Genomic DNA, 24,826 nt, shown 5'->3' on the forward strand with positions numbered 1-24,826 from the left:
GTTATTATCAATGAGAAAGGAAATAACATGTTGGAGAGGATGCAGGGAAAAGAGAACCCTTGTACACTGTGGTGGGAATGTAAAATGGTGCAGCCTCCATGGAAAAAGTATGGAGAGTCCTCAAAAAATGGAGCAGCTATATAACCCAGCAATTCCTCTTCTGGGTATCTACCATAAAAACTTGAAAATACTCATAAAGATATATGTACCCCTATATTCACTGAAGCATTATTCACAATAGCCAAGAGAACGAAACAACCTAAGTGTCCCTCAACTGATGACTGGATAAAGGTATGGTACATATATACAATGGAATACTACTCAGCCATAAAAATGAAATACTGCCATTTGCTACAATATGGAAGGATTTTGAGAGTATCATGCTAAGTGATATAAGTCAAACGGAAAAGGACAAGAATCATATGATTTCATTCATATGAGGGATAAAAAACAGCGACAAACGGACAGACCAGACGGAAAGGGGGCAGGAGCAGGAATAAGGTAGTAACAGGATAGAAGACGACTAGACTTTGGATGGTGAGCATATAATGCAATATATAGATTGATGTATTATAGAATTGTACACCTCAAATTTAAATGTTATTAACCACTGCTACTCTGATTAATTTAAAAAATAAAGAATAAAGTGATATCTTCTTTAAAAAAAAAAATTCTATGGCTAAGAATTTAAATCATCTTTGATTATATCCTTAAGTTAAATTCCTAGAAGCGGAATTAAATTATATAACAAAGACATGATATATGATACATAGTTAAAATAGTTATACCAATTTATAGTCCCAAGAACAGTGTATGTTTTTTGTCAGATGGCTCACGAAAAGCAGCTATTATTCTGTTTTTATTTGCCCAAAAGATAGAAATTATATATCTTGCTTTTTAATTAGAATTTCTTTCATTATTAATACTATTGGGTAATATTCAGTATATTTTTTAGCCTCTGAAATTACTTTCTGCCTACCTCACATACTATTTATTGGCTCTTAAAATATCAATGAACCATTATTCTAAAAACCACTTAAATTCACCTAACTTAAAGTTTAGCTTACATCTTATAGCTATACTTTCTCTAAGCAAAGAGAGATACTCCTTAGAGAAATTAAAAAAAAAAAAAAATCCTGTGGCCTTATTACAATGCTCTAACAAACCAAGCTAATTAGCCTATTATTAAAAAGGGGTGGGGAGAATAGAAACATACATGAACATCCGTTCTGTCAGCAATCCACTTTGCTAGTTGTTCAGCTGCAAATCCGATCCTTTGAAGGTCAAAAGTATCAGCTCTCTTAGGTCTTCCTTTTGCAGGAAAATGCATGAATGTGGGAGCAGAGTTCATGTTGAGCTATGAAACATGAAAGAGAAAATACTAAATATAATACCCAAGCAACATTTATATATTAGTAATCTAACATTTCATGTTTCTTTCTTCATGAATTTTGGAAAGATAGCATTTATTATAAAAATCCAAGTGGCTTTTCAGAACTTAATTACTATTTTTATTCAGAACTTAATAACTATTTTTATATCCCGTTACTACCTTAATATTGAAAAAAAAAAACCTTATAAATTTGGCTGTTTGCTAAACCTTCGCATTTAACACACATCATTTGTATTTTCAGCTGTATCCTCTAAATTTTATAATCCATTTCATTCTTTTTCTTTCTAGAATTTTGTAATTAAAGAATGAAATAATTCAAAGTGCAAAATAGAAATTATAGTTTGATAATACATGGACTATTTCACTTCTTAAGGAATTATTAAAGTACTAGCATTTGATGAAAAATATACTATGGAACTAATTCCAAACAAATTATAAGCAGACTGACTGCTCTATTAAATTTTAAAGACTTTTAAAAATGACAATGACTGCAATAGAAGCCAACATTTTTGCTCTGAACTTGATTGTCTTCTCTGTTCAACTTCTCTATTAATTCAACTGTCTTAAAATGGTTATGTCTCACTATTATTTTCTAAAGGCAATTTCCATTTTAAAAGTGTACTGAATAAAACACTAGCCTAGTATAAATATTAACAATACAGTACCCCAAAACAAATAGATTAATTCGCATTGAGGAGTAAATGGCAAATATATATATAATTATGTATATATGTGTGTGTATATGTATATGTATAAATTCTTGCTGCCCAGGAAAAACATCTCAAATGAAAATCCAAGAGATTTCTAGCCCTTATTTGTAATACATATTTCAGCATTTCCCATAAAAAACAAAACCAAATCAAATAACACATACTTTAGATCACAGCTGACATCAAGGTAAAGATATTGCAGTACCAGCAGTGGGCTTGTATGTTATGGACAACTCCTTGGCCTGTTGTCAGACACTTAGCCTCAGTCATCACACAGGAATCATGTAATTGAAGTTACTTTTCCAGTAAGTCCCCAACAAGCCAGGAGTTGCCAAATTTCTGCACTTGCTATTAATATTATATTTGGACACCACACTATTACTGACAGTGCTTTCAAACATCAGTTTAGAGAGTGTTTCAACAAAATGTGATTTAATGGGTAATGAGAAAGAAAACACAAGCATTAAAAATCTTCTAGTGATTCTCAAGTAAAATAAAATAGATTTTTTTCCATTTTTGTAGATTGCAATTCCCCATAAAAATCATTAACTACTATAATGTTTATGCATTTCTGCATTTAAAAACAAAAGAAACTCTTATTGCTAAGCCAGGGGCTAGGTTTTGGAAAAGACAAAGCAGTTCTATATTCATAATTCTGCTGAATCAAAATTACCCTGCGGAAAATTTTCAACTAAAAACGATTTTGACTTCAACTCTCATATCTATGCCAAACAGAAAAAAATGTTTAAAGCATATAAAAGATTTCAACAATTATACCTAACAATATAACTATATGGTTATATCTAGCAGCCTATAGTCAGTACTTAGCACAAAGATATGATTACTTTGTCTCATAGTTTTGTTTTGTTTAATCTGAATTAGCTGCCAACATTTTAAAGATAAATTTCATGTAGAAATTCATATTTAGATCTCTTCTTCAAAAACAGATTTAGCTACATGTGGCCTGAACTTCTTCAATAGAGCTAGAGCCGAGCTGTGTCTCTCACTGAGGTCAAGCTTGTCCTCTCATCTGCTGCAGTCCCCACCTACACCATATTGTTTCTTCAACATGAGACCAAGGATCAGCTGCATGACATTTTGCTGATTTCATTTCTTATCGTAGTTAGAAGAAAAGTGAAATATGAGTGTTTCCATTAAAGATTTATTTTTTTAATAAAGACCAAGACAGACTTTGTTGTAATAAATATAGGAGAGAGCTAATTTACTTGTGCAAGTGAAAAACTAATGTGTTTACTATACTAAGTATGTACATAAACAAAGATATCACAATGAAACAAACTAATCCAACCTGCTTTCTTAGTTTACAGGCCTGGCCAGGATAGACACTTGGGCTTGAAGCCTGTGCTGTAGCAGTCAGACTGGAGTAGGATGACTACTTCCTAATATGGTAGAGAGGATTCACATATACAATGAATAGCACTTTCATCTAATTTTCTCTAAGGCCAATTCTAAGATTCTATACAGACATAAATTAAATGAAAGAACATTTATTTTGCATAGTACTATAATTTTCCTTTATAAGGTTATTTGAAATTACATATTTATATGTGTTTTTCTTTATATTATTACTACTATTAGCACTCTAGTCTGTAAGCTCACTATGGGAAAAAAACATGTAGGTTTTTCTTGCCAATTTATTGCTCCTACAAGAATAGCCACTCAATATTTGCTGAATAGATGAACAAACAGAAACATCCCTAAAAGGCAAAATAAATTTAGGGAAAAAGAAATAAATGAAGAATACTAATAGGAAAGACCAAGAGTAAACGCTACTGAAGGAAAAAGAATTTATCTTATTCAACCAGAAAACAGCAAAGATGAATAATCAATCTGGAAGCAAATAAGCAAAAATACTCGCTAATCGCTCATTTGCAATTAGTGAACTAGATTCTTTACAGAGCTAAATGACCTGGTAAAGCATTATGCCAAAGAATGTCACATGTGACCAAGATACGCAAACTAATCAATGCCTGGTACTACAATAAGTTTTACATTTGAAAGGCACTAATCAAGTAGTGATAAATATAAAAGAATTAATAACTGCAGAGTAAAGGCATGAGTAAGAGCTAGCTCTCTGGAAGGCAGACTGCTGAGCTCAAATTTTAGCTCCAAACTTTATAACCTTGGACAAGTGACTAAGCATCCTCATACCTTGGTTTCCTGATCTGTGAAATAGAGATAACAATATCTCCCTCACTAGATCACTGTGAAGCTGAATAAAAGAATACACATGAAGCACATAAGAGACGACTGTATAAATGACAATGTATTAGTCTGCTCAGGTTGCTGTAAGAGAATACCACAAACTGGGTAGCTGAAACAACAAATTTATTTTCTTACAGTTCTGGAGGCTGAAAATCTAAGATCAAGGCCAGAAGAGTTCTCTGGTGAGACCTCTCTTCCTGATTTGAAGATGGTCACCTTCTTATTGAGTCCTCGCATGCTCTTTTCTCTGTGCATATATAACACTGGTCTCTTCCTAGACACCAGATCAGGAAGTGGTGTCCACCTCAGACACCACTTAAAGGAAGTGGTGTCTAAATGAGGTCCTATTGGATTCAAGTTCCATCCTTATGATCTCATTTAATCTTAATTACCTCCTTAAGGTCTCTATCTCCAAAAAATATGGTTACTGGGGGTTAGAGTTTCAACATATGAATTTGGAAGGGACACAATTCAGTCTGTAGCACAGAACAAATGCTGTTAAATAAATCTTTAATACTTTATATATAAAATTATATTTGCCACATGGGAAGAGGTCGAGTAATACACTAAATTTTATATAAAACTTCAAAAATTTATGAACAGTACCATCTTAAACCACATACACTATCCAAATAAGGTTAATGCATGTAAACTGCCACTGTGTACTGAAAAAACACACTTCCTCTGCGGTGCAAAAGTTGAAACTTGTTTACCGTACTCACTAATGGTAAACACTGTTCTTGATAAAAATAACATTATTTGTAATTGTTTTAACCACATCATAGAACTTATTAATAACCACTATTGTGTCTCTCAAATTATTCAATAAATGGTATCCTTAGCTAGCAAACAAAAATGTATCAACCACAACCAACTCTATTAAATATATTAACAAAATAAAATATAACTTTTACCTGTTGAAAAACATCTGTGCCTTCATCGTAGTCCACCATACTGAAGAAGAGTTTGTTACAAAAAGCAGATGAATAGCGCCAGGAGTTAGCCAGTATTTGATATTCTTCATTAGCTTGCCTAATAAGAATAATGGAGCAGAGTAGAAATATGTCAGTATTTAAGCATTAACAAAGCTGTTAATAAAATGGGTAATTCTAGGGCAAGAGTTGGCCAGGGTTTGTATGGAATGCAAGCTAGGAACAGATTTTATATTTTTAAATGGTTGTAGAAAATAAAAATAATATTTCGTGATGTGAAAATTACATAAAATTTAAATTTTATTGTTCATAAATAAAGGTTTACGATACAGAGTCACACTGATTCATTTACATACTGCTTATGGCTGCTACTGTGCTATACAAGGGCAGGGCTGAATAGTTGTTAGGTGAACCCATATGAGCCAAAAGCCCATACAGGCTCTTTAAAAGTTTTACTACTCTCATTCTAGGAAATAAAATCATTTTGTGACATCTCCTACCTTATATAACTTAAATCTTATAATTTTTAGCAAAGGGCATGAGCAATTTTTAAGAATATTCGCAATTCAATTTAATAGAGAAACAACAATCATGATAATATATTTTTAAAATTATAAATACAGTTATAATGTACCTTTATATATTCCATTTATCTAAAATTGCATTTATATTCAAACTTAAAAGTAAATAAAAATTTCTGGGAAGCTAAATCAAATAGCCTGAACAGTCTTCCTCTAAAAGCATATTTACTCCTATTTTTAATTCATTTCTATTGGACATTTGTTGATTTTCCAAATAATAAAGCTCTATATTTAGGTGTAGGGATGGAGTATAAACAGAGAAATGGTGTTGCTGGAAGGATGTAGGCATAGTAATGGAAATAAAAAATAAGTGACTGCAAAACATTAATAAAGTGCTTCTTCCATGTAGTAATTGATTATTCATAGAGTTTTGGGGAGCCCCTCTCCCAAAACTGGAAGTAGAGAAATAAAAAGGTATAATCCCACAATAATAAAAATACTTGAAATGGAGTCAGCAGCAGATAAGAGATTTCAAGAATATCTGGAAACATAAAGCTAGTAGAAAAAATCTGATGGAGTATAATCTCAAAGGACAGTGCAGTGTAGGAAAAAACCTAAGAAAAGTACTGGATTAAAAGTAGCAGAGATGCTAGGTCTGAAATTTTACCTTGCTAGCCTAACAAGCTAGCCTGTTACTGTTTCATGGATGCTGGCAAAAGACATGAGACTCCTGGGTCAGAAACAAAGGACTTTATTATTTCATGTTCATTTGCAACAATTCCCCATGCCCCCTGGTCTCACAGGGTGACATAAAAGGTCCTTTGTGGATTCCTGCACACATAGTTGACAGTGTTACCAAAGAAGAATATTGAGTTTACGGGACTTACTCTTTTATAGTAAGTGATAACAAGTTCGTGCTATGTTCGATGGGAGACATGATCTTTTTCTCCTTAAGGCTTGTCCCTGCACACACAACTTTTTGCATTCTTGGCATACCCAGCAAGAACATACAGGGATGCTCAGGGCCCATGGCAAACTGCTTCTCCCAAAAGTATTTACAAACATGTGTGCACACATGCACACACACGCACACACACACAGGTCATGTAAAAGGGAAAAAAGAAAATAAAAAGAGCACTTAAAAATTTTAAATATGACTGTTCAAGTTAAAAACCAATATCAGTAGAGCTACATAAAAGTCATACAACAAAAGAAATGGGTGGATTATATTGGGGAAGGAGAGAGAAAAGGACCTAGAGACAGAATCCAATAAATCCAACTTTCAAACAGAAGGCGTCCCAGAGAAAAAAGAAGCACAAAGTAGAGAAAATCTTTCTGGAGACATACGCAATTCAAAGAGACTAGGTCTTCAAATTAATTTCCCAGGTTATGAATAAGAGAAATAAGAAAAGACAAACACCTAGACATATTGTGATATTTTAGAACATTACAGATAGAAAAGAAGATCCTAAACATTTTCAGAGAAAAAAAAGATACATAACAAGGGCAAACAATGAGAATGGGATTGAACTGGTTATTAGCAACACTAGATACTGGCAGATAATGGAACATTTTCTTCAGAGTTTTGAGGGCATGTTATTTTCAATCTAGAATTCTGTATCAAGCCAAACAATCAAGTTTGAAATAAACATGTTCTAAGAAGTGTAAGGAATGTGAAATTACCTTAGGATATAATTGACAAAAAAGTGATATGAATTAAAAAAAAATTTTTAAAAAGAAAACTTGAGACTATGATAGAAGCTCTATATGAAAGAGAAAAGGGCAACTAAAAATAAGGTAGGAAAGGTAGAAGACATATAAAAAAGCTGTGATGCAACTATGGAGTTATGAGATACAAATTAGAACAGGCATTTAATTGGACTTCCAGATGAACAGAATAGATTCTAAGCAATCATTAGAATCAGAAAGAGCTGGGAGATATCAAGACTATAGTAAGATAGTAAGACATAGTTGGTCTCACAATACAACTGCAAAATGAACATAAAAGGCAACGTCTAAATCAGAAGCAAATTAAAATGTATCATAATTGTGACAAATTGGTGTTAGGTTATTTTGAACATTTTCTTTTGAGTAGGACAGAGGTCATAAATGGTGACACTGTAGAAAAGAAACCATAATCACAAATTACTGCTTTACAGTCGACACTATTTATGTGGAACTAATAATATAATTGCTGTTTATCATCTGTCAACTTTCTAAATCAACCTACAGAGTAAAGATATAAGTATGTTAAAGTGCAGAACATAAACGCTATCAACTACGACAAGACAGAAATATAGTTAACAGGATTTGGTAGATGCAAGAACAAGAGATGATAGGGAAGGGAATACTTGCTAACCTAGGGAATCAAGAGATACAACCTACAGTTAATGGTCAAGAAGGAGAAAGATGGTATTTACTATTACACTAATAAAAAAGAACTGCTAAACTATAAAAAATGATAAGAGGTAAGATGAATTAAATCTTCACTTATAATAGCAGAAATGTAAATAGCAAATCTTTGTTATATGAAATAAATATGAGTACATATGAAATATTATTAGAACAACATTTAGAGAGATGAAAAAATCACTAGAAGAAAACACAAAGGAATAAAAGTAATTGACTGTGGCCAAGTCTGCAAACAGGTGAGTGTAAGGGATAGGGACTTTAGTTGTTCACATTAGGTCCTTTTTTTTTATTATTAACAAATAGCATATAACAAAAAGCATATAATATAAAAATACATATTTAAGAAGGCTAAATATGAACAGGGCTATAATCTGAGGTCATTTAGCATAAAGTAAAGATCTTAAGGGCATCATTTTATCAGAGCATAATACAAAAATTGATCATTGTCATGATCAGCCTAAGACTGCACTGTGTTCAGTAGGCAGAAAATTATACACATTTAAAAAATGTGTTCGATAAAAATGGTTACAAAACCTTTAAAGCTTTGGTAGTTAAATAGAATTTAATTCGTTATAATTCACTGAAAAAGTATTTACTGAGCACCTAGTAGCAGGAAGTAAGCTAATCTCCAAAGTCCCTATTCTTGAGGAATTGATGTTTTTAGTGAAGAGACATACAGTGAACAACCAAAGAAATACATAAAAAATTAAAAACTAAAATATACACTGAAGAAAAAAATAGATGGAATGAGATGAAAAAAAAATAAAGAGGACCTACTTGATGTTATGGTTATAAAAGTTTTCTCAGATCAAGTGATACTAAAGCTCAAATCTCAAGATGGAGAAAAGCTACCACTGAAGATCTAGAGAATGAACATTTCAGGAAGCACGCACAGCAAGTACAAAGGCCTGAAGAGGGAAAGAACTTAAGATGCTGGCAAAATGAAGCTGAGGTATAAATGAGAACATGTTTTCTGTGAATACACGTAGAATGCACAGCTTACACCCTCTCTCAATCTATGTAAAATAGTGCCTCACTGCTCCTCTACCAATCCTAACATAGAAACACAGCTAAAAGCAATAGGAGCCCTGAAATCTGATTTTTGTCACGTGGAATATGTTACTGGTAAGTATTCATCACTGATTTTCAAAGACAAAATGTATAATAACTTCATACAGAGAATTGGCACTGATGATGAAGTAGGTTTGAACTAACCATTTTTACACAGGATAAATATTTTCACTTTTAAAATGAAACAGGGAAATAGCAAATCAGCAAAAATTGACATTTCTATGGTGATGATATTCTAAGAAATTAAAATGCTTCATTCTGAAAAATACACAAGAATCAAATTTTAGATTTCAACATCTGTATACATTATCTAATGGAATAACATAAAACAAGGATGTTGAATTTCTTTCATGTTATAATGTAGGACAGACCTACTAGACTACTAAGAATACATTCATGCACTCATTAATTCACTCTACAAATATATATTAATGCCAACAATGTGTCAGGTAATGTAGGAGCGAATAGTAAGTGCAATGTCCCTGATATCAAGGAGAATATATTCCAGTGAGTCAAAGAGAATAAATTAATTTTGCCTTCAAACTCTGTATTCCATATCATCCAATTTTTCAGTTTAATTTCCCATTATCAATTGTAGATTCTATCCTCTGTTTCAAAATCCTAAAAAGTTTCCCACTGCCTGTATCTTAAAGACAACGGGCAGAATAGAAGACAAGATCCTCCATACCCTATCCACGACTTATCTCTACAATCTATGTCTCTATTAACATACCATAGTAAAAGGGCCTGTTTTATGACATGCCATGTTCATTCTTTAAGCATTAAAGCATTAAATCCTTTGCTTAGAATGTTTTCCTTTCTTTCAGAAGCTTGCTGAAAAACTGCCTCTCCTTCAGAAGTCATTTCAAATCTCTACCTGCAATACTTGAATCAACTGTCTGAAATGAAAATTCTCAGCTATTGTGCAGAGCTACTTAAGTTATGCACTTATCTGTACTGTTTATGCATATTATGTTTATGCTTTGGTTTTTCAATGGCTAAGACCCAGTACAGATAAGCATTTAATAAAGGTCTGATGATGGTGATGATGAATAATACACTTTCCTAAACAGTCAATATATCATGTATACCCTAATACTAAATATCACTAAATTAAAGATTCTGAACTCTGGAGAGTCTGACCAAAAGCACATATAGGTTTGCATCAACAGGATAATGTCTCTTATAAGGCAAAATTGCTTTATTCTATTGGTGGTCTTAGGAAGAAAAAAAAAAACTTTAAATCTATGTATCATCACAAATAAACATTATTTATCAAAAAAATAGAGGCCACGACTTGAAAAGTTATGACTAAAGTATCATCTAACATCATGTTCTTAATGTCAACTGTATATGCAAATGTAGGATCTAGATCTTAACCAGCAATGATATTTATTCAGCATTTTAATATGTGCTGCTATAATAAAGAAGTATACCTCATGGCTCCATCTTTAAGAAACTTGTTAGAGAAAGGAACAGACACACACTAAGACATATACACTAAGATGTATATTGAAAAAAAAAATGCAGATTATAGATGCCACATGGCATGAGGAAGAGGGTAAGATCACAGTGGACTGGAGTGATTGGACAAAGTGTGAACGTGAAAATACTCAAAGAAGAATGGAAAGACTAAAATGATAATAAGAAAGGACAAAAAGAGAATATTAAGGTAACAGAAGCTGTATAAACAAAGACCACTAAGTCTAAAATATGTTATTTTGAGTTCAAATAATAGAATATAAGTTTCATGTTAGAAAATAAGGAAAAAGAGACTGGAAACTCTCTTCTGGTAGAAAGATAAATAGGGCTTTGACTTTATTTTGTAAACAGTGAACAATTATAAATGTTTTGAAGGAAGTGGATTATGCAAAATGCTAATTAAGAAAGCTGTATCTGGCAACAGTGTGTATAATATATTGGAGGAGGAGAAAATAAATGTTTGGAAACCACTCAGAATGTTAATATTATGGTCTACTTGGGAAAAACATATGAGGCTATTTAAATAGATTATAAATGAAGATATGACCTATTTCTTACATATTCTCCTTTAGAATCCAGAGCATCAAAGCAACAAGCAAAATTTCTACACAAGATGCTTCTACTTAAGAATATATCTAGTTGATTTAAAGAATTCTAGGGGAGCCAAGCAAATTACATTTTTTCAACACAAGTACAATACTCAGAAAATTTAGTACTGACAAGGTATATGGGGGCTTCTGATGGATACAATTCACTAGCAAGAATCTAAAATATGTTATTATGAGTTAAACAGAACTATTTGTCATTATAAATAATTCAATGAGCCTGAAAAATACGAATTTTAATGTTGATGACATCTATTAACAGTATAAAAGACTCATTAGAAAGAATGTTCCCCAATAATATAGACCCTGTTTTCTAAACTTAACTCCATATCCTTATTACTCCTTAGTCCAACTTCTTAATAATAATGAATAGAAGAATCCTACCTAGTGCAAATTAGAAATTCACTGGATTCTTGTATGTGTTTATGTCACTCGGGCTAATGAGCAAAATATTAAGCACACTTATTAAGCACACTTATTAAGCACACTTCAGACTTCACTGCTATCTGAAATTGAAAGTTGAAAACCACAATTGCTCCAAACACTTAAATATTTCCAATACTATTAACTAAAAACATATTTTCTGTTTTGGTAGTTCAGAGGAATATTAGAGGCATAACTTTATGAATTTAGTAAGCATTGTAAATTGTTCTGATATATTCACATGCAGCCTGAAGAGGGCAGTCAAGTTGTACCAAAACATCCAGGAAGGCTTAAGCAGTAACTGCCAGGCACAACTCTGTTAAATCTGTTCTCAAGTAAATTTTCTCAATTTTTGATTATGGGAACAAAAAAAAAAGAAAAATCAGTTAATCCAAATGCTATAACTTTTTATATTATAATAATTTTTAAAGGTTATGTAAAACTAAAATGATTAACTTATCTGTAGTTGTATATGTTTTAATATATTTCCCATGATCAATGTAATTTTTATCTTTAACGCCATTGAAGAGATTTTTTTAAGAAATATGAATTTTCTTTTTAGTGTTAATCAAACTACCTATAAAGTAACAGATTTATGTCAAAATCCCATGTATGACTTTAATAGTCATGTTTACAATGAATTATGTATATATATAAATTTATATTACACATAGGTATTCTAAAGTGTATCTTCATAAAACACCAACTTAATCTACTTCTATAACTATATAGAGAGATCTAGAGTGAGCAGGACAACATATTACTTATAGTTCTAAAGAGGAAAAAAAAACCCAAAACTAGTAAACAGCACCCTGAACAAAGATTTTAACAGAGTGATTTCACTCTTGTCATGCTACATGTACCCAGGACCCTACTGAATACACCAAAATATATTAAGTAGACCCAATGCCTCTCAAGAGATGAGAAATTAATAGTTCACTACACTATTGTAATTGACTCTGCACAATTCACTTGGTAAGATAAATTAAAGAGATTGAGCTCATTATGCTCTGTGTTTCCTATGCATCTATGTGTTCCTTCATCAGACTTAAGTAGATACCGTTCCTTGGAAAACAACTCTAACATAAAATGTTATTCAAATGTATGTCTTAAAAGAAAAATATCTATGAATATAAGAGATATTAAACTGTAACATTCATAGTTACAACACGGTTCAAGTCAATAAAATGTGTTCTCTTAAAAAAAAAATGGTAACACCAACATATAAATGCTTGAAAGTCATATGCTAAGAATACTGACACAATGCAGTAAAGAAGCAAACTGATTCATCCATCGTTCATTTGACAAATTTTCTTATCTACTACATATACTATAAATATGAGGATTGTAGTTTATAGTATATGTAGTATATATATCTGATAAATATTTGTAGAAATAACAATAAAGAATAGATGAATGAATAAATGGATAAGTCAGTACAGTGTTTGGAAAGGATAAAAGTGAGAAAGACACAGGCCCTTGCCTCAAGATGTCAGTCCATTAGGGAAACAGTATAATGTTAATTAATAAAAATAAAACAACAAATAAATCTTATTTATGATAACATGCCCAGGAATTATCATGACATTCAAAAATGATTTGTTAAATAAATGGATTAATGCATTTATCACAAAACTTGACAAACTGAAATTAGGAAAGCATTAATTCAGACCTTAAATCCTGTAGGGATTACTCAACAATTCTATGCTTTAGCTTCATGTGGTAAAAAGCCTAAATAAAATATGCCACCTTTAGAGAACTTTGTTGTAATGAATCAAAAAGACAGACACAAGATTACAGAAACTGTTTTATGAGGTGGAGATTAGGTGTTTTCTACATAACTGAAAGCATCACTATCGTCATAACATTTATTGAGATTTACTGTGTACCAAGAACTCCTTTATGTATTTATATCTATCTCATTCAATCTTCACAAAGACTTATAATATAGATATCAGTTCTGCCCCTGTAGTTGTAACCGTGCATGTTATATACAATTTAATATCTCTTATCTTCGTATACATTTTTTTAGGAATCTGAAGAACAGAAGTTAATCAACTTGTCTCTGTCCCATGGCCAGCAATTACTAGAGCCAGCAGAATTCAAACTCAGATTGTAAAAGATAGGCTATAACTATACCTATGGCTATACATAAAGATACAAATACAAACTCAATTCTTAAAGTGTTTTCCCCAGACCACTTGTACCAAAAATCATGTGAAAATTTTTCAAAATTTATTTTTTTTTGAGCAGTTTTAGGTTTACAACAAAATGAGGGGAAGGAACAGAGATTTCTAGTATATTCTCTCCCTTATACATGCATAGCCTCCCCTATTATCAACATAACTCAGTAGAAGGGATTATTATTTATTTTTTTATTTTTTTACCAAGGATGAACCTACATTGATATATCATTCACCTAAAGAACGTAGTTTACCTTAGGTTTAACTCGGTATTTTACATTCTACAGGTTTTGACAAGAGTATAATAATATATACGTACCATTATAATGTCTACAGAATATTTTCACTGCTCTAAAAATTCCTAATCTCTAACCACCAACCCCTGGAACTACGATCTTTATTTTCACCATAGTTCTGCCTTTTCTAGAATGTCATATAGTTGGAATGATACAGTATGTAAGTATGTAGCCTTCTCAAATTGGTTTCTTTCACTTAGTAATATCCATTTGAGGTTCATGCATGTCTTTTCATGACTTGATAGCACATTTCTTTTTAGTACTGAATAACATTCCATTGTGTGTATGTACTATGCATGGACATAAGTTTTCAACTTCTTTTGTACCAAAATAAATAATTGCTGGATCATATGGCAAGAGAATGTTTAGTTTTGCAATGTACGAGAGTTCCTGTTGCTTCACATATTTGTCAGCATTTGGCATTATCATTGTTTTGAATCTTGCATTCTAATAGGTATTTGTAGTGGTATCTCATTGTTATTTTAATTTACATTTCCCTTGTGACATATGATGTGGAGAAACTTTTCATATGCTGATTTGCCATCTGTTTATCTTCTTTGGTGAGGTGTCTGTTAAGGTCTTTGGCCCATTTTTTAAATTGAGTTATTTATATTGTTATTGTTGAGTTTAAAGAGTCTTTGTATATTTTAGATAATAGTTCTTTATCAGATGTGTCTTTTGCAAACATTTTCTACCGGTCTGTGGCTTGTTTTCTAATTCTCTTGATATTGTCTTTTGTAGAAAATTTTTCATCTTAATGAAGTCCAGCTTATCATTTCTTTCATACTGTCTTAGGTATTTCATCAAAAAAAGGCATCACCACGCCCAAGGTCATCTAAGTTTTCTATGTTATCTTCCAGGAGGTTTATAGTTTTGCATTTTACATTTAGGTTTATGATCCATTTTAATTTTTATGAAAAATATAAGGTCTGTGTCTAGATTATTTTTTTGCATGTGGATGTCTAATTGTTTCAGCACCATTTCTTGAAGATACTAACTTTGCTCCATTGTGTTGACTTTGTTCCTTTGTCAAAGATCAGTTCATTATATTTGTCAAAGTCTATTTCTGGGCTCTATTCTCCATTAATCCAGTCTTTCACCAATACCACACTGTTTCGATTATTGTAGTTTTACAGTAAGTCTTGACATTAGGGAGTGCCAGTTCTCCAACTTTGTTCTTCTCCTTCAATATTATATTAGCTATTCTGGATCGTTTGCCCCTCTATATAAACTTTAGAATCAATTTGTCAATATCTGCAAAATGATTTGCTAGGATTTTGACTGGGATTGCATTAAATCTAAAGATCAAGTTGTGAAGAACTAACAGCTTGAGAATACTGAGTCTTCCTATCCATGGAATATCTCTCCATTTATTTAGTTCTTTGATTTCATTCATCAGCTCTGTAATTGTTTTGTCATACAGATCTTCCACGTATTTTGTTAGAGTTACACCTCAGTACTTCATTTTTGGGGGTGCTAATATAATTGATATTGTGATTTTAACTTTAAATTCCCTGTGCTTGTTGTTGGTATATAGGAAAGAAATTGACTTTTGTATATTAACCTTGTATCATGCAGCCTTGCTATAATTGCTCATTAGTGCTAGTTTTTTTGTTGATTCAGATTTTTTAAATGGATGATCATGTGATCTGCAAAGAGTTTTATGTCTTTCTCCTCACTCTGTATACAATTTTATTTTATTTTATTTTAAAAGTTTTTATTTGATTTTCACTTATTCCTTCTTTGGTGCCCTTCCTTTCTTTATGTAGATCCAAGTTTCTGACATATATTTTCCTTCTCTAAAGCAGTGGTCTCCAACCTTTTTTGGCACCAGGGACCAGTGCTCCTAGGAGAATCTAATGCCTAATGATCGAAGGTGGAGCTGAGGCAGTAATGCTAGCGCTGGGGAGCAGCTGCAAATACAGATGAAGCTTCGCTTGATCACCAGCAGCTCACCTCCTGCTGTGCAGTCCAGTTCCTAACAGGCCACAGGCTGGTACTGGTCCGTGGTCTGGGGGTCGGGGACGCTTGCTTTAAAGAACCTCTTTTAACATTCCTTGCAAGACAGGTCTGTTGGCAACAAATGCCCTCAATTTTTGTTTGTCCGAGAAAGTTTATTTCTCCTTCACTTGTAAAAAATAATTTCACAGGGTGCAGAATTTCTTTTTCTCTTAACACTTTAAATATATCACTCTACTCTCTTTTTGCTTGCATGGTTTTTGAGAAGTGGATTTCATTTTTATCTTGTTCCTCTATAGGTCCCCCCGCTTCCTTGCCTTCTGACTTCTGTCAGAGATTTGTTTTTGATTTCTGTAGTTAAGGTATAGTGTTTTGATATTTTTGTTTGTTTTGTCATTTATCCTGTTTGGTGTTCTCTGAGCTTTCTCAATCTATGGCTTGGTGCCTGACATTAATTTGGAGATACCTCAGTCATTATTGTTTCAAATATTTTTTCTGTTCCTTTCTTCTCCTCCTGGTAGTCCCATTACACGTGTTAAACCTTCTGGAGTTGTCCCACAGCCCTTGGATATTGCTTTTTTCTTTCAATCTTTTGCTCTCTTTGCTTTTCAGTTTTTAAGGATTCTATTGATATATCTTCTAGCTCAGAGATTCTTTCCTCAGCCATGTCCAGTCTACTGATTAGTTCGTCAAAAGCATTCTTCATTTCTATTACAGTGCTCTTTATCATTAGCATTTATTTTTGGTTCTATCTTAGGATTGCCATTGCTCTGGTTACACTGCCCATCTGTTCTTGCATGTTGTCTACTTTATCCATTAGAGCCTCTACCACTGTAAAATCATACTTATTTTAAATTCATGTTCTGATAATTCCAACATCCCAGCCCGTCTGGCTCTGATGCTTGCTCTATCTTCAAATTGTGTTTTTTGCCTTTTGATATATCTTGTAATTTTTTCTTGATAGTCAGATGTGATATACCAGGGAAAAGGAGAATGCTATAAATAGGCCTTTAGTAATGTAGTGGTGACATGTTGCAAGAAGGGAAGTGTTCTATAGTCTTATGGTTAGGTCTCAGTCTTCTGGTGAGCCTGTGTCTCTGGACAGTGAACTTCACGACTGTTTCCCAGTTTTGGGGTTTTTTTTTTTGTTATTTTCTCCTCCTTTAGGTGAGACAGGATGGCTGGAGTGTGCTGGGGTTGGGTATTTCCTTTCTCCAACTTAGAACACTCGAGTCCAACAGAATTGGGTATTCTCCTTCCCCAGTCAATTAGGCTCTGATAATACCCCACCATGTTAGGGTCTGGTTAACCAGTTTCCCCAGAGGGCAAGCCTTATTAAGAACAGTGCTCTGGTATATTTCAGAATGGTTCCTTTCCTCTCCACCTGCTGTAAGTCCAAGGGATTTTTCTGATATTTACTATGTGAATGTGGTCAAGCTCCCAGAGGTAAATTTCACCATGTTGTAGAGGCTCCTCTGACTCGGTCTCTTACAGTTTTTAACTCTAAGAGTTGTCCGCACTGAGCTTCCAGCAATTTATCAAGTACAGTTCAGATTTTCCTGGCCCAGAACTGGTTTCTGTTCCTGAGTCTTCTGCTCTGGTAAACAATGTCTCCCTGTATTCACCTTCCTCTCCAAATTGGATTTCTTATGGATCCAGGAAGAGTTGATTTTTCAGTCTAACCTTTTACTTGTTGTAAAGATGGAGTGGCAACTTCCATGAAAGCTCATTATGTGCAAAATTGGAAACTAAAAGTGGATTATTTCTTTTAATATAAATCTCTAAACACATATCATGTTATATTAGTCAGCCCCTTCAAAAGATTGGTTCCAGGAATATATATTTGAACCAGCTTTCCAAGTACATTTTAAGCACACAGAAATATGAAAATAGCTGGAATAAATGCAAACTGAAAAAAAAGGAAAGCCTTCTTAAATGAAGTAATTTCATCTGATTCTGTAGCACATTTCCCCCCAAAAGTTAAACATATTAATCTATGTTCAGAAAGAAAAAAAAAAAACAATACAAAAGTTTAATAATTTGGTGTAAAATGCAACAAATATAAAAATAACCATAACACTCTCAATATGACTTCAAAACAATGTTATATTACTCTTATTGTTACCTTTTGACCATGTAAAAAGAATACACACAGTATGTGAATTCTAAAAATCTGGATTTACGTACTGGCATTGCACTTCATAATGTATAAACTTAGAACTAAGTCGCTTATATGTTTAGTTTATTTTTCCCTTTATATCCAGACAATACCAATAGTAATTCCTCTCTCACTGAGGTTAAAAGCATGAAGTATATCAAAATATTTAATAAATGGCAAAGGGTTATGCAAATCTCACTGTATTTAGCATCTAGCTTAAAATCCATTGACTGTTTGCGCTTTCAAATCTCATTTGGGCTATTTCCCCTCTTACACTGCACCAGGCCCAAAATCATTCTTGTGCTTTCCTCAATAAACTAAGCTTAGTCTTGAAATTGTATTTATGTGTTTTTTCCTTCTCTTCAACACTACTTTCATAGAAGAGCACACATGCCATGCAACACACTTGGCTCACACACATCACAAAGACATACCCAGGGCATTGAAGCAAATATATATGCCTTGTGAACTCCTAGTCATCCTGTAGGTCCTATTACCTCAATTAACACTTTCTGAAATTGCCTTTTTTGGACACCAACACTAACAAGTAAGACCAGGGTCCTCTCATAGATCTGTGCTTTTCCTTCATAGTGTTTATGAGTTAGATAATTATAAGGTTAACCAAGTAACATGAATATTGTCCAGCACTTCAACTAGACTCTGAAATCAATGAGAGTTGCCACCAGGTTAGTTTGTTCACATTATCTCCTCAGTATCCAGAATGATATCTATATGTAGTAACTGTTCAATAAATATTGGTTCAAAAATGTCAGGGTCAATATAATATTGTATCATCACAGTAGTATCAAATTCCATGGCAAAAAGCCACAAATTTATGAAATATTCTTTTTGTTGCTAGTTCTTGTTAAGATTTCTAAGGGAAAAAACAAAACAACAAGCTCTACAGACCTGAAAAAAATAAAAACTTAAATAAACTAAACTAAAATGAATGTTAAATATATAACTCCTTGCCAAGAATGTTAAGAAACACTTCAGAATTATTAATAGGTTTATGTTGGGGGTCCCCAGTACCAATCCCAAGTTCAGTGATTCACTAAATAAATTACAGGAATTAACATATAGTCATATTCATTATGGTGAAAGGTTAAGGTTTATTACAGTGAAAGGATACAAAGCAAAATCAGCAAAGGAAAAAGGCACATGGAATGAGTCAGAAGGAAACTAGATGCATGCTTCTACCAGTAACTCCCAGTGGAGTCACACAAGACTCAATTCCTTCACCAATGAGTTGTAACAACACTTGTGGAGTGATATCTACCAGGAAAAATCATTAAAGATGTAGTGTCCAAGATTTGTACTGGGAGCCAGTTACGTAGACATCCTGTCTAGCACATACTAAAATTCCAGACTATTAAAAGAAAAGCAGATGTTCAGCATAAACCACACTGTTTAGAATTTAGGCACAGTATGCCACTCTTATCAGTTACAGAATTGTGGGAACATTCCTGAAATCCAAGTTTCCACATACAAGTGAAGCCCCAACCTGTCAGCGGACTTTCAAAGGAGAGCGATATCAGGTCAGCTATGTTAACTAGTTTGTATACAATCATTATAGTCACTATCGTCTGATAAAAGAAGGAAGCTGTGTTCTTCAGTAGACTTTACTGACAAAGACAATAATCTACCACAAAGAAGGAATAAATCTGAAGCTGTTTTACTCGACAAAGTATTAATCTGTATGAATTCATTCTTATAGGACCAAGCCTTCTATGCATCTAAGAGAAATTATTTAGAGACTAGGGACCAGAATCTGGGACCAGGATAAACACTAAACCTTACTTTAATATGTTAAATGGTTAGCATATCATAAAATCATAGAAATCAGGACAAATGCTTAAAAATAACATGAACATTATTATAATTTGACATGAATTTATATGTATCTGAGTAATATTTCAGGCTTTTGAGATAAAATGTAGAAACTTTCATCTTTATTTTTAATGTTTGAGAATAGCTATCGAGACTACACATTCAAAAGTAATTATACCATTTCAGTTATAACCTTTATAAATAAAAGTTTTAAAGAAGTAAAATGCTATTTTACAGCCTATTTACTTTTGTAACTGTGTAATAAGAAACCTTTCAATCTGTTTTTCTCCAATATGTATTCTCATTCATTTCATTCAATAAAATCCTAGTAAGTACATAGAAATTGCAAAGCTCTGAATTGCATGTGATCTAGCATCGACACATCATTATCATTAGTATGATAGTTTTTGTTTCAAAGAATTTTCTCACGGTCAAACTCCAAATTTTCCTACTAAGATTAAAACTCTATCTGAAAAATTAATGGGTTCCTATAGGATAACAACAACCAACTAATAGTTTCTAAAACCTATGCAGATATACCAAAAGAACAAACAAAACTATTTATGCCTATAGCATAATAAGGATAAAAAGAATACTTCGCAAGATAAAGGTATACAAAAGTGAAAAAATCAGCATCTGCAACCTGAGAAATCCATGCAAGAACAGGAAGTAAGGTGGAAACTGTGGAAAAGAAGAGAAATCCTAGCAGAGTTAGAACACAAGGAGGAAAAAAATCATCTCCAAAATGAAAGGATCTCACCTGAATTGGGAAATATTGAATAAAAGATCTGAGACTTGGTGGATAAGAACAGTGACTGCTGCTGGCCAGTATAAATGAAGGGGCTTGGAAGTACACAAAAACAAACATCGCAGTCTTAAGAATGCAGCACTTTGTGGGGAGCAGGAGAGAACTTAGATGAGGCAGACAGGCAGGCCTTGGAGGCCTGTAGTGAAAGGGGAGAAGCAAGTCATGGAAAGTAGAGGACCTATGGAATGATAAAATTGTCTCAGAATCGGAAGACAGGGAGGGAGGAAAGAGGGAGGGAAAGGAAAGGAAGAAGGGTAGGAGGGAGGAACCTGCTATGCTTAATGTAGCCCACGTTATATATATAGAAAAGGGTACTTGAATTAAAAAAAAAAACAAAAACAGAATAAACTACTAGGCTACTTAAAAGTTTAAGCATCACTTCCACAATAAAAACTACTATTTCTGGTATAGGAAAGAATAAAATAAATTTAAAGAACAGCAAATTACCAGTAGTATCTGTACAAAGAAGAAAATCAAAAGAATCAAAATTCTTCAATGATGAAATATTTCCTTAAAAAACCATGAAGAAGAAAAATAAACCACAATATTCCAACTTGAATTTAGTATTGTTAAAGAAGCATTTGTAGACATAAGAAAAACCTCAAATAAGAAATTCAAAAACTCAAAACAGAAGTAAATAAAACACAGGAAGATGTATGTGAGAGTCGACCAGACTAAGGAAACCAATAGAAGGAAAAAAACAAAACAAAGCAACATACAGAATCCTGCAGAAATGAACTCTGCATTATAAGATGCTGAATGAATAGAGTTGACTGAAAGTATAATAAAGAACACTAAGAAATTAAAAACAGATAAGAGAATAAAAACAAAGGTTAAAAAGGAGAAAAAGCATGCTAGTTATGAAAGACGAACAAGAAAGATTAACCACATGGAGAACCAGAGTCCTTGAAACAGAAAAACAAAACAATGGAACAGAACTGATATTTTAAACAATACACTGATAAAATTATCTGGAAATAAAAGAAGGCCTATATCTACATGTCGAAAGGGCCCACTGTGTACCTGGGGCATCTACTTCCAAAATAGTCAACTTTGAGACAGTGTAGGAAAATTATTAGACTTCAATGAAAATAATTTGGCCTTCTAGGCAAAAAGACAAATCACATGCAAAGTAAGAAAATGAGGTTGGCATCAATTTCTCAAGAGCACCTGCCAAAATTTTTTGGGACTATGTGAGCACATTCAGAATGCTCAATGTCTCCAGCAGACAAAGAAAAACTGCTTTCTTCAGCCTCCATCACCAAAATGGAGGCTCGACACCTTATAGGCTTTTAGATACTGAAGTAAGTATATTCCCTAATTGAGCCTTCTTCTTAGTCATTTATATAGTTTAACTAAAAAATCAGTGTCCTCTGAGTAGGGTTCAATCCAATAGGCTGCATCGGATATTTCCAGCAAGTGGTGGCTTACTATCTACCTTTGTGGGCACACAAACATAAAGATCCTTTCAAACTACAAGACTTTGTGACCGCTAATGTTGCTGTTTGGAAGCTATGGGAGAGAAACATAAGTTCTACTTATCAGTACTCATTTATGATTTCCGAACATGCCACATGCCTGATATGGCTACCAAGTACAAGTAAATGCCTGATATCCCTATTTTGAGATTAGGCAACTTGGACCCGGTGACTAATAAGGTGAGAAGGATCTAATAAGCCAAGGTTGTTAAATGGAAATGGTATATTCAGGAGTGCAGCTGACCTGGGTATTCCCGCCTATTAGTCTTACATTAAAAAAAAAAAAAAAAAAAAAAAAAAACCCTCTTGAAAATGGAAATGATATTCAGGAGGGCAGCTGACCTGGGGGTTCCCCCCTATTAGTCTTTCATTAAAAAAAAAAAAAAAAAAAAGTAGTACCTTTTGGGAAAAAATCTTATCGCCCATCAGAAGCAAAGCCAACAGCTCAATGTGGCCCTTAACATGCAGTTTACCCTATATGTAATACCAAGGCAGATGTAATATTCTGCTCCGTGTGCAGAGCTCAAGGCAGTCCTCATAGTTCTGACTGAGAGTCCCTCTGATAAACATTTTATTACAATTGTATTGACTTTTGCCAATGGCCTAACCATATGGTCTGCCAACTGGAAGACAACTAACTGGCAGGTTAAAGACACACCTCTCTGAAGCCACCATTCTTTTGTGGAACAAATCATACCTGCCAAATGATCACTAATAAGTTAGTGATGTGGATGCCAACAGTAAAGATCCATCATTTGGATTCAAGCCTCCATGGCCCAGATCGCCACCACTGCTACCTGACTTCATTATCACAACAGACATGGCAAGGCATCCACCATCATGAACCGATTACAATTTCATGCACGAACTACAGTGCATACTGGACTTGGGACTCTTACCAAAACTTGGCCTGTTTATTTTTGCAGAGCAGGAAGCCACATTGGTCAGGGGATTATCCTCATCCATATTTAGCAAATTGATTATATTGAGCCTATAACCTCCTCTTAAGGCTACTATTGGCTACCTCTTAGGGCAACTGTCTACATCTTTTCAGACTATGATGTCACCGTTACAGGTAAAGTATAAAGTAGGTTTAGAATTGTCTTGTTGAGCCAGAATGCAAGGACTATTGGAGGCATGTCATGGCAGAGGAGTTAGTTCCCACTGGTCAAATTTAGGACAACTTGAAAAATGAAGAATAATCATAGTCATGGATTAGTGAATAAAAGAAGAGCTTTTTGTACCTGACCTTTGCCTTTTGAGTATCTCAATTACTATAAAAGAAATGGCAGAATTTTTAAAAAACACTACTTTACAATCAACAATGTAATACCAAATTCAGGCAAAGATTATCAATGGATGCTATAATCACTGGCTAAAACGATACTGAGAAACAGAATAGTCACATGATTTCAAGCAAACCCCTCCTAAACCATTCACCTCCAATTACTTATTACAAAAGAAAAAGACATGCTTAAACAATAGAAAGATTGTGGTGATCACCCTAATCAGGTGATTAATTTCATCATTGGTATTCAAACAATCTAACATTATGTGCCTCCTGATCTGATGCAATAAGAAGTAGACAAATAACTGCTATAGTACTCCTGCAAAAAAAATAAATAACTGAATTTAATCATGAGGAAACAATCAGACAAATCCAGAGAATGGACACTCTACAAGGTGACTGGCCTGGATTTTCTTTTAAAAAGGTAGCTTATGTTAAGAGTGTGTGAATATTACAGATTAAAAAAAACTAAAGAGGCATAACAATCAAATGCAATATATAAACTTTGACAAGATCCCAAATTAGGAAGGGGAGGTGGACTATAAAAGACATTTTGGAGACAAAGATAAAATTTAAACATGAACAGTACAATAAGATTATATCATTGAATGTCAATTCACTTAAAAATGATAATGGTATTCTGATTTGTGTAAGAATTTCCTTTTCTTAAAAGATGCACACTGAAGTATTTAGCAGTGACAGTTCGTGATGTCTACAAGTTATATGTACATTTGCTGATATGTGATTCATTTTTGAGGTATACTAAAAAGATTAAGATCAAATGTGGCAAAATGTTAATAATTAATGAATCATAGTAAAGGGTGGACTGTATCCTTGTACTACTGTGTCAATTTTCTATAGTTTGAATAAAAAAGATGAGGGACTAAAGCTGAACTTTACATACAAATAACATAGAAAATAAAAAGAGCTCAGCGACTGCTACAATTTAACACAGATAATGAAGGTCACTGAAAACAGTGAAAGAGCTCCCTCAATCTGAGGAAGAGACTCCTAGGAAGACATTAAATACACTTAAGTTATGTCATGTGCC

General features: G+C 33.2%; 1 protein-coding gene across 3 annotated transcripts in view; it reads right to left on the minus strand.

The window, feature by feature from the left end:
* The window catches only part of TUSC3 (tumor suppressor candidate 3), a 158,159-nt gene that overhangs the window by 78,794 nt on the left and 54,539 nt on the right, over positions 1-24,826 (minus strand). For all 3 annotated transcript variants that reach the window (XM_006916428.3, XM_006916429.3, XM_025049884.1), the window contains exons 3-4: positions 5,244-5,361; positions 1,217-1,357 (exon numbers count right to left, since the gene is read on the minus strand). In XM_006916428.3, the coding sequence (XP_006916490.1) occupies positions 1,217-1,357; positions 5,244-5,361 (259 nt within the window). The remainder of the gene's footprint in view (positions 1-1,216; positions 1,358-5,243; positions 5,362-24,826) is intronic.

This window comes from Pteropus alecto, unplaced genomic scaffold, assembly GCF_000325575.1.
Source record: "Pteropus alecto unplaced genomic scaffold, ASM32557v1 scaffold24, whole genome shotgun sequence".
NCBI classification, from domain to species: domain Eukaryota; kingdom Metazoa; phylum Chordata; class Mammalia; order Chiroptera; family Pteropodidae; genus Pteropus; species Pteropus alecto.